Below are 11,513 nucleotides of genomic sequence, written 5' to 3' on the forward strand. Positions count from 1 at the left end.
AAACGGAGAAAAACACGCCAGGGAGAAGGTCGAGCGTCAATCACATCCAAACTGTCCGTTTTCTAAAGTCACTCAAGCAAAAAATCATTCAAACCACGAAGAGTGACAGTTGGGAAGATTTGACTTCATCAAAGAGGAATGTCTGAATATCTGCTGAGGTTTGGAGCCAAGTGAGGACCATAAATATTTATAAAACTGTTTTTACAGCCGTCTGGAACAAGCAGACATTCTGACCGTGATCATCACAGGTCTCAGAGTCAGTGAACGCACCAGGACTGAAGTTACCACCCTCAGCGATTTGATTGGTCCTTCATGTTTTGGAAATTTCAGATTCTAAAACACACAAAAAAAAAGATTTGAAATTGAAATGTTGAGTTTTGAACCCTAAAAACAGAACACTTGAAGCTGAAAATAATGAAGTTTATTTTAGAACAGCAAACAGTTTTGGACGTCTTACATTTTTTTGGCCAAACTCCAAGACTTTTTGAAAATGATTTATTGGGTTTCAAATAATATTGGCTCTATTATAGCTCCATAGAGAGGCAGCTTCAGGGGGAAACAGATGAGGCTCCTCCCACTGTGGGGGTGGGGTGTTCTGTGGGTCACCTGCTGGACGGGACGAACATGAAAAACAACAAAGTCAACAATAATAATAATAAGGCAGGAATATGATTCCAGAATAAATCAACTTAAACCTTAAATATATTTTGTCAAAATGATACAAGATGGAACTTAGTGCAAGATAACAACATTATCTTGATAACAAAAAATCAAATGATCTGGAGGGCCGGATCCGGCCCCCGGGCCTTGAGTTCTAAAGGTTCTTTCATGCCGCTCTCCTTCCAGAAAGATTTATTCTAATGATCTGAAGTTCATTCCAGATGTTTATGGATCATCTGGTGTTCCTAATGCTGGATCATGAACTCTGACCTGGACTGAGTTCAGTTGACCTCGTTCTCCTGGATCAGTTCTGGTTGTTTTCTTTTTGGTCTCTGCTTTCCCCCATTAGTAGAAGATGGTTCTCCTTAAGGTTCTCTGGAGTTCCTTAGCGGCAGAACCGTCTGTTGTTGTTTGTTTCAGAAGAATCGGTGGAAGTGGTTTTCTGACGAGGTCTGAATGTAAACTCTGCTGCTGTCAGCGGAGCTGGAAAACAGAGTTTCTTTTCTCCGAGGTGACGTTCAGGCCCTCAGGACAGGATTTCTGAGCAGCTCCGACCTCGGCCCCCACCCGCTGGAAATGCCCCCCCCCCTCACTGGAGAAGGACCGCATCTTCTCGTTCTTCTCCACCAGCGTGTAGCTGAAGGCTAATCCGAACCTGCCTGAGTGAGGAAACGTGTTTCACATTCCGGTTCACCTCTGGGTGACCTTCGCTCCGGAACGCCGCCCGGACCTGCCGGAGCATCCGGAGCTCTTTGACACGCGGGTGGAATCCGTCTGCGGTAACTAGCCGCCAGAGCTAAGTGGGGCTCATTAGAGCGTGATGGGCTGTAATGATCAATGCTAATCTCTGCTTGGACTCTGACGCCAGCGGTCATTATGGGATGTTTGCACGGCGCCTTATGGATGAGCACATTACTGCTCGTCTTGTTTGTGTTCCTCATCCGTTTCCCGGCAGGAACGCGGCGCTCGGCGTGGGCTGGGCCGGCTTTAGAGGGCGAGAACGGGCTGCAACAGAACGGCGGATTTACAGGACCAGAGATCACCAGGATGGACGCAGAAACGGCTGATGTGGGAGTGGAACGCCGTACCGGTCCAGCAGAACCAGCGGAGTCAGACGAGGTCAGCCAGAACCCGAGAACTTCCTCTGGTGCTCCTGGTCTCCAACAACCGTCACGTGTTCTGCTGTGTCTCTGGTTCTCCTTTAGTTCATCTTCCTGCAGCAGAACCTACCGGAGGAACCAGAAGGTTCTCGGTCCAGATGACTTTTACAGCCTTTGAGTCCAGATGGAAACTGACCTGAACAATGCTGCTGCTTTGACCCTGAAACTGATCCAAAACATCAAAGTAAAGGTCCAGGAACCAAACGATGATCTGGTTGAAGGTCATCCACTGAATCTGAATGTAAATCCAGACATCTGCAAACTCAATATTATCAGAAAAAACACAAATATTCATGATTCTTAGACACAAATCTGAAAGATTTGATGCTTGTGAACACTCTCCGTTAGATCCAGACGGTAAATCTGTCGCCATGACAACGTGAAGTTTGATTTCACGTCAGTTTGGGTCTGTCCTCGTACAAGTTCTTGGGTTGAGGTCCGTGGAGGTTTGAGGAGATCCTTTGAGGTTCGTACGGCGACCTTAAGGGACGTCATGAAAAGTCCGAGTCCCTTCGTTCTTATTAAATATACAATCATCTCTTTATCCACACTGAGTAATATGGACACAAAACAAATCAATTTGATGATAAGAACAGCAGAATAACAGTTTGTACATTTATATCTACACTGACACATAAATACATAAGTATTTCATTAGTTTCTTCATATGTATTAATTCTATCACCCTTAATAAGCGCCTCTAATGAATGATGGTTTGACCATTTTTGACGTCTTCCCTACAGCCCCCCCCCCCCCATGGAGATGGTGGGGTTTTAATGTTGTTTTAACAGGTGGTTTGACGTTTGTTCCTCTTAAAGTCTTTTAATTTTCTCTTAACTGGAGGAGCTTTTGAAGACTTTCTGGCAATAGTTTATTTTTAATTTAAAACATAAATTAAGTTATTTTGAAATGAATCAAGTCTCCAAATTTCAATAGTTTTAGTTGAATAAAATGAGGATTTGTTGGTTCTGGATAAGGTGACTCTGTTATTCTTCTTAGTTATTAATTTATGAATTTGGAAATAATTTCTTAAAAAGTCTTTGAAAAGTCTCGTATTGTGATATCTGAGCCTTCATTTCATGTCAAACATGTCAGTTTTCCTCTATGATTATTTTGACAGACTGATGTAGAAACACCAGTTTCTGTGCACGAATACGCCGAACGGCCAGCAGTGTTTAGAGGATAGAAGCTCTACAGCATCACGACACACAACAAGAGGAAACAAGTTTGGATCATAAAACGGGAATGACTGAATAAAACAGGAAATAGACGGAGGAATTGGTGTTAATGTTTGCCATGAAAAGGTCTTAAAGTATAAACTTTAACTTGTTGTAGGAACCCTGTAGTTAGACTAAAGTTTAAAGTCAGACATACTTTTCAGTTGAAGTGAATCGACTGGATTTAGAGCTGCAGTTTGGCCCTTTTGGCTTGCCGTAGACCTGCAGACAGCGTGAGTCCTTCAGCTGTCGCTCCGAGTCTGCAGGACAAACAGACCCGCTGAGCGTCTCTCAAACAGAACCACCGCATCCAGAGATCTTGGTTCTGTCCTCCATGCCGCCTCCTCTCCTTCCCGCCGGCTCTTGGGGGGGGGCGGACAGACGGAGGCTCTGTGCCCCCCCCACTGGGAGTGCCGGCGCTAATTGTGGAGGAGGAAGAAGATTGTTCAGGCAGTAATGAGGACTGGTAACCCAGGTGGGGGCTCGTCCGTGATTCGGGTAGCAGATGATGGGGGGGGTCTGCAGAAAATAACCTTGATTTAATGTTATCTGTGGACAGTAACAGTTTGATTTATTTCTGAATCTCGTTGCAAATGAAGAACTAAATCTAACATCAAGGTCACGCGGCGTGTTGGAGTTTCATTTCGGCGGTTTATTCTCCCAGAAGAGACGATGCAGAGCGGCTTTGCTGCTCCGCCGCGCTCCTGATCTACGAACGGAGAAGCTGAGATTTGATGCATCAGATCATGCTGAGTTAAAACATGGTTTCTGATTGGAAGGACAGCAGCTGAGAAACGTGGATGAGAAGAAGCTGCTCCTGACAAACATGTTCGGGAGATCCACGCAGAATTAACCTTTCCGGTAGAACCTCAACGTGTGACCATGTGGATGACGGCTCTGGAGAGGTTTCTTTTGATTGTTCAGAACAAAAGTCAAATCTGAGCAAAAACATCAATGCTGAAAGCTTCAAACTTCACTGGTTGTGTTTATTTGCAACACACTCTCAATAAAATGCGTACATATTCCACGACTTCGCACTCTGAAATACCGTGTATAATATACGCCAAACACGGTTTCTGCGTGCATATGATACGCAATGGTAGAGGATAGGTGGCCCCGGCGTACAATATACACGCTTTTTAGGTTTGGTTTTGATCACGTGGTCAGAAATCCTCCGGCTCTTTTCTAAATGACGTCGTTCCTGGTTAAGGTTAGGATTACGGTTATGGTTAGGGTTAGAAAAGCAAATTGTTCGTTTGTGGGGCTGTCTGTGATGCTCACGCCTCCACCAGGGGACGTGTCAAACGTGGAAGACACATTTAACACGTTTAGGACCGCGCGTATTATATGCACGCAGAACCCGGTTTTGGAGTATATTATACACGGTATTTCCCAAATGTACGCATTTTACTGAGACTGGGCTGTTATTTGAATATAATACTGTCATCATTAAATCCAAATTATTTTGACTGTCGCATTTTTTAGCATATAATGTTGCTGTTAAAAGTCCTTTTTTATTTGGTTTTCTTGTCAAATTTCTGCTGGTTTTGGTGAAAACTTTCCTCTGTGGGTCATAAATGTTCCTGCAGGTTCCTCTTTAATGTACCGACTGTAGTTCATGAACAGCAGAAGTCTGCAAACGCTGACGCTAGCAGACATTTGGTCTCGTTTCTTACAGACCAGAACCACAAAGTCTCACTTTATCGGTAAAAATGCACAATATTTATGCTTTTTTGTCAATTAAATGTATAAATGTATAAATGTGACCTAAATATTCCAATAATTAAGTTACAACAGTGGATATATGTTTATATATGTTTATATATGATATATGTATAAACATAAAAATTGTGACTTCTCTTACTTTTCCTTTCAAAATAAAACCCACCCGAGTCAATAATGTCCTCCTGCTGCAGCAGATTTATTTAAATTAAAGACAGTCAAACACGGGCTGCACGGTGGCGCAAGTGGTTAGCGCTCTTGCCTCACAGCGAGAAGGCCCCGGTTCGACTCCCGGCTGGGACCTTTCTGTATGGAGTTTGCATGTTCTCCCCGTGCATGCGTGGGTTTTCACCGGGGACTCCGGCTTCCTCCCACCGTCCAAGAACATGCTTCGTAGGTTAATTGGCGACTCTGAATTGCCCCTAGGTGTGAATGTGAGAGTGGATGTGTGTGTGATTGAGGCCCTGAGACAGACTGGAGACCTGTCCAGGGTGTACCCCGCCTTCGCCCATCAGTAGCCGGGATAGGCTCCGGCACCCCGCGACCCCGAGAGGGACGAAGCGGTCAAGAAGATGGATGGATGGACAGTCAAACATGATGTTTTTATGATTAGGATTTTGGTCTGCCACCATCTTTTTTCTCCCTTTATTCTCAGATATACACAAAATTTTAGTAAAATCTATTATTAAAAAGAAAAAAAACTCAAAACATTTAGAATAAATTGAGCATTTTATTATCGTTCTCTAACATGTGAGGCACTAAACACATAACTCTAAATTATTTTAAACTCTATTTGTTCCAAACTTTAACCACTTAAGTGTAATTTACCAAAATAAAACAACGTTTGGAGTCTTTTATTTGAATAACCATAAATTGAATAAATTTAAAGAATATTTTTAATGAATTTCTGACAGTGAATTAAACTTTTTTTGCTTAGTTGTTTGACAGAAATGACAAAACTTAAATAACTCATCTATAATGTATTCAGTCATTTTTCTGTAAAGCTGGAGGACCACAGGTTGCAGAGCCGTGGTCTGCAGGAACATCAGATGTTTGGAGGTCAGGAATCGGACGCCTGCAGGAGTTCATCGTCCTGCACTGTGGAATCATCACAAATGGTCCAAAACAGACAAAGGGATTTTCTTTACAGATGATTGAAGTCACGTCCAATCAGATTCAGCCATGGTCTGGTGGTTTGTCCTGTTTCTGATTTTTTTTCCGGTAAAATCAAATCTTATAAAAAATGTCAAGAATAGCTGGTTGCACAATTAAACAGACTAAACTAAACTGGTTATTCCTGCTCTTAGAACCTCCATCTGTGTAAGGAAAAACTCCTAAAAACGATTCTGGAGAAAAATAAAAAAAGAGTCCTCAGGGATGTCCACGTGAAGGAGAGATCCTCTCCTCGGACGGACAGATGATGCACCAGAACTCTTAGACTATCAACCACACGTCTGAATAGAGTTCATCCAGATGGAACTGGAGGACAGACGAGTCGAGCCAGAGGCGAGGTCCACGGCCGAGGACAGGAGCTCTGCTCTGAAGATGGACTGAGGCGTTGTTCTCAAGTTCACCTCTAGAGGGCGTGGCCATTTTTTGAGTTTTAAAAATGATAAGTTGAAAACGAAAGTGAGCAGAGCAGCAGAACGGAAATGTTTCAGGACAGGTCGGTGTATAAGCTCGAGTGTGCGTCCATGAGATCATGAGCCAATATTCTGCTCTGTAGAGGATAAATCTGTTTATTGGTGTGGTCATTTTCTCTTAACTTTATGAGTTAATCTAGTTATGGTTGAAGCGATATACGATACCAGATTTAGCTTGTTGCTATAATGCAGAATCATAAATATTATTGTATTTGTTTTTTCATTCTATTTCCCCTTTTCCTTTGTTCTGTTGTAGAATCACACCCAAATAAAAAAACTTCTACTCTCTTCTGTATTTGGAGTTCTACCCAATCCCGTTGCCTCTCCTGCGATAGTGGGCGGGCTCATATAAAGCTTCTGAGAACGTGCGCCGCGTCTGAATGTCTGGCTGCATCTCACAGCAGATCACTGAAGTTTGACGGGTCGTTGTGTCCCATCAGCCAATCAGGAGCTCAGCTTTGGGCATGTGACCCGATCAGCGGGTAAGTCCTGATCCTGAGCGTTTTGTCCTGATGCGGCGCGGCTGCAGACAGACTCCCGGACTCACAGGTTGTAGAGTTCTGATTTACCGGGAACAATCAGCACGTCAAAGAGCAACCGCGCCCAAACGTCAACGTGGAGGTCTGAACCACGAGTCAGTCTGTGACTCGGGAATGAGAACGAGTTGATTTGGGGAGATGTATGTTGTTTTCTGAAGTAATGAAATTGGCACCGATCAGGAACCAAAACTGAAGAACCGATTTGGCACCGGAACCAAATAAAACCCAATCGGTGACCGACCCTACTGATTGGCGATGAGTGTCAGCTGAGCGTGCGCTGGGGCTGCTGGGAGATGTAGTGTGCAGTGTGACCAGAGGGGGAGCCGGAGCGCTGACTCCTGTCATGATCTCATTGGGGTTCATTCTTTAAGGTGGCGTCTTCTCTAGGAGTGTGGTCTCTAATTTCTAGATTTGAATCTTATGTTATTGGATGTTTGGACGTTTTGGATCTGCTGAAGTTCTTCCTGGTTTTGACACAAAGCGGACCATAAACTCGTCAACCTCAGCCTCTGCAGGCCTCAGGTCAGAGACTCGGACTCTTCTCTCTTCATTGCTGTGAAGAGTCGATATCTCTGCTGGTCTCCACCTCACAGGAGACTTCTAAAGAGTCCTGCGGTGTCGAGTGTGTAAAACTTTGTAGAGTTTCTGTACACACCAGGAGGATTGTGGGAAGTTCCCTCTGATGAGAATAAAACGAATGACTGTTCCGAGCAGCTCACTTCCAGCCGTGACCTCTCTGCTGCGGTCTTTACGGCCTGGCATAAAGCATCAGGAGGGGTTTTCATGAGACCCCGCCGTTGTTTATTAGTTTGGCCATTAGCTGATTTTTTTTGTGCGCTCATCCGAAGACGTTCCTCCTCCTCCTCCTCTTCGGCTTCTCCTCTCCAGCCCCGAGTCTCTCATTCCAGGAACGGCTCCGGATCGATGTAATGTTATTTGTCCGTCGATGTTTTCTGGGGAGTGAAATGGAGCCGGCCCCCCCGCTCTACCAGAGCAGAATAATTCATGTCCCGGCAGCTTTGTTTTCGGTCACGGAGCGCCGGCTGTTTCTGAGCAAGAATGAGGAGAAGTCGATGGCATCACATGAGGAGAGGCGGGTCACAGCTGGCACACCTCCACCAGCAGCATTTGGGTCTGGACTCTCTGGGTTTGACTTTAAGAGAATTACTTTTTGATCAGAAAGCCAGCTTCATGAAGGACTTTGAAGGACACGCCGTCCTTGTTGCATTAGATGACATAACTTCACCTCTTTTTTCTCTTCTTCTCTTTTTAGGTTCCATCATCCGCCTCCTCCTCTGCGTCCATCAACCTCCTCCTTCCTGGAATCTCCAACCTCAGCATCCTTTCATCATCACTGTTCCTCCTCTCAACCATCTCCATCTCCATCCCTGTTCCTTCAGCTCCTCCTCCTTCCACCTCACCTGTAGAACCTGTCTCCACATTTCCATCCCTGTTCTCCATCGACCTAACCTGCAGAACATCCCTCCATCTGTTCCTCTGACTCACCTGCACAGATCCATCTCTGCATCCTGACATCTCCAACACGCCTTCATATGACCTCTGTTTGACCTTTTCCACTTCGAGTACTCGGATACTTTGCTCCAGAAAACACATCACGAATATTCGTGATGTCCGAGATCGCTGATTCACGATCTTTGTAAATATAATAGAGTGTAGTAAAATATTACGACGTCGTTTTGCTCTGAAATGCAGAATAATGTTGGATTTGAAGTTTACAAACTAAAACTAAACTGAAAGAGTGGCGCTCCCGTCACAGGGAGTAAACAAACCTCTGTGTCGGAGAAGCTTCCGGGCTTCAAGGTAAAACCAGCGAGAACTTTATTCCAAAAGTTCTGGAAAAAATGAATCAGCTTCAGCTCCAGAGAGCTTCACCACCGGAGAGCTTCAGCTCCAGAGAGCTTCACCACCGGAGAGCTTCACCACCGGAGAGCTTCACCACCGGAGAGTTTCAGCTCCGGCATCTACAGCGTTTGCTGCAGCCTGGTGCTGGTTTCAGCTCCGCACAGATGAAGGATTAAAGTGTGAATCAGCTGATTCTGTTGCCAAAGAAAGCGACCCAAATTAATCGCAAATCTGGGAAAAATGAATCGCGATTAATCACTATATATTTTTTAGTCTCAGTATTTGCCGACAACTTATTATCTTCAAATAATCACAATATGAAATCACACAGGAAACTCTACATTTAGAACATTTATTTTTAATTACTGCTGTCAATCAGTTACAAAAAAAATCTGGTTAATCCACTTTTTGTGTTAGGATTAAAGACGATTAATCACTTGTTTTACCAGGTAAAATGTATTTGTACAACATGGCACCAGACCACGGATTAAATAGTCTGCTTTTCGTAAAAAAGTGATCTAATACACAAAAAAAGCAGAATAAAGTCCTAAAAAACGATTGAATATTTATTTCTTCTTTAAGTGACTGTGGTATGAGCGGGATAAAACCCCACCAATTGTTTTAACGCACGCCGTGGAAGCCTGAACCGCCAAGTTAAAGTGAAGTTTCTTGGAATGTTAATGCATATTAACATGTTAATTCATATTAACATGTTAATTCTCTTTGATTAATCACGTTTGTTAATGCACTCATGTTCACAGCCTTTGTTCATACATATAATAATAGTCAGTCACATAGGAACAAACATTATTTAAAAGAAAAAGAGTCGATTTGTGAACTGAATCCGATCCCCTTGAGCAACGATCCACAGCCCTGTTTTCCTCCTCCTCCTGCTGCACCTCCTGAACTCCTGTTTTTATCCTCTGAGAGTTCTAACCGTTTCCTCTCAACAAAACTTCTTCATTTGACCTTCAAGTCTGCTGATTTTCTTTCGGTTTCTTCCTCCTCGTCTCCCTGATCTCCTAAGCTGCAGATCTCCAGTCATCTGGAAGAACCTCCTGAGATCTGTCTCAGCTCCTCCCTCAGCTCCTCCCTCAGCTCCTCCCTCAGCTCCTCCCTCAGCTCCTCCCAGCTCTCCTGTTTCTTCATCTTCCTCACCACCATCCAGTGCTGTCCTGCTGCTCCTCATGCATGACTCTGCATGTTTTTATTCATGTTCTCCTCCCTCCCCTCCTATAATCTTCCTCTCCTTTCTGGACACATGTCTTCTGCACCGACATCACCAAGTCCAGCATCATCTGTTCTTCTGATTCCCGTCCCGAACACCAAACTCCACCATCATCCGTGTTTCTGATTCCCGTCCCGAACACCAAACGTCTCCATCATCGTCTCTTCTGTTTCACACTCGGAGCCTTTGTTTTTACAGGAAGGTCGATAGAGAACAATTTATCATTTCCAATGACGACCAGAGAACACATCAAACAGAACAACAAGGTAATAAGTGACATCCAGTTAGAATCATCACATCATCTCATAACAATTGTTTATATGTTTACAGTAAAATGACAGAAGAAAACCATAAAAAAAGAAAGTTAAAGTCTTTAGAGTCTCCAGACACTCTGGATCTCCTCGTCCATCTCTTCCAGAATCATTTCCTTCTGACATCCAAGCAGCAGAAATTAGATCCACATGAACAAAAGCAAACATCTTCTCTACAAATGTTTGGACGTTTTCTTACTTTCTTTAACAGATAAATGTGCTGTAGACCACATCAGTGTCTTCAGAGTTCACTTTAGGAACCCAGCCTAAACATTGGATACTGTGGAATCAAGTTATTGTGTTTTTGATGATAAACCTCCTCAGATCCAAATCCTTAATCATAACTTTGTGTTTATGGAATCATTTTCTGAAACGTCTTCACTACGTCTTTATTTAAACAACAGTGGGATGTGTCTTAAATCAAGACTGGAGCGAGTAACTCTCCATCCGGACCCGATACCAGCAGACCTGCTCAGGACTCAACCACAGAGTTAAGCCTCGTTTCCGCCCCACGCCGCAGAGCTAATTGGGTTTTAAAGGAGCTCCGAGGATCTTTGGGTCCATGAAGATGTAACTTTGTGACGCCTGGATGAGCGACAAACTCATTTCCTGCAGAGCTCTCAGTCCTCTGACTCTTCAGGGGAGGGCGATGTTTGGGGGGCGGAGGCGCTCCAACCGCTGAGGTGACAGTTTGTTGTAAACACATTAAAGTTTGGCAGGAAGCGTCGGATTCTGCAGAACAAACCTCGGCTCTGCTTCTGTGATTCCTCAGAAATGCACCAGATTGAGGAGGGTTGCTGGTTCAAATCCAGCGGCAGGTTAGTGTCTTTGGCTCTGAGGATGGATAGAAGGAGCAGCAGCTGCAGACGGTCTGTGATCAGGTGGGGGGGGGCGGTCTGTTCTCCCCCAGGGTAATCAATTTGCAGAGGCAGATGCTCAGCGGGTCTGGAACTTCAGTGGCGTACAGCAGCTGCTCAAAGAAATATGCAAAAGTGCTTGTTTTTGACCTGAATGGCGGCCCTTCTCTAAAACTCCAGGATCTGGAGGAACTTCTGACAAAGAAAAAGCTGAACTTTTCTGTCTTTATGGGAATCTGAAGTGTTTATCTGCATATCTGTTTACTTGTTCTTTATTATTTTGGGGGGTGCAGGATCTGACCCCCCCCCCCCC

General features: G+C 44.3%; 1 protein-coding gene across 2 annotated transcripts; it reads right to left on the reverse strand.

Moving 5' to 3' along the window:
• Positions 1 to 463: 463 nt before the first annotated feature.
• Positions 464 to 2,246, reverse strand: LOC112146659. Of its 2 annotated transcripts, XR_002919297.2 has the most exons (3): positions 1,957 to 2,095; positions 931 to 1,886; positions 464 to 606 (listed from the first exon to the last, which is right to left on the reverse strand). XR_002919297.2 is itself a non-coding variant. In XM_024272576.2 (2 exons), exons 1-2 carry the CDS (start codon positions 2,191 to 2,193, stop codon positions 1,305 to 1,307), a joined length of 819 nt encoding a protein of 272 aa, XP_024128344.1. In that variant the 5' UTR covers positions 2,194 to 2,246; the 3' UTR covers positions 464 to 1,304. The 2 variants fall into 2 exon arrangements, 1 of the variants encoding a protein (XP_024128344.1); XM_024272576.2 differs by having other exon boundaries at positions 464 to 1,886; positions 1,957 to 2,246.
• Between the last annotated feature and the right edge of the window lie 9,267 nt (positions 2,247 to 11,513).

Source organism: Oryzias melastigma, linkage group LG8 (genome assembly GCF_002922805.2).
Source record: "Oryzias melastigma strain HK-1 linkage group LG8, ASM292280v2, whole genome shotgun sequence".
Lineage (NCBI taxonomy): Eukaryota > Metazoa > Chordata > Actinopteri > Beloniformes > Adrianichthyidae > Oryzias > Oryzias melastigma.

Excerpts from the sequence above, each read along its gene's own strand:
- LOC112146659 (XM_024272576.2), bottom strand. The coding sequence starts at position 2,193 with ATGGCGACAGATTTACCGTCTGGATCTAACGGAGAGTGTTCACAAGCA. Across the intron at positions 1,887-1,956 it reads AAAGCAGCAGCATTGTTCAG|GTTCTGCTGCAGGAAGATGA; the intron begins GTCAGTTTCCAT and ends TTCCTCCGGTAG.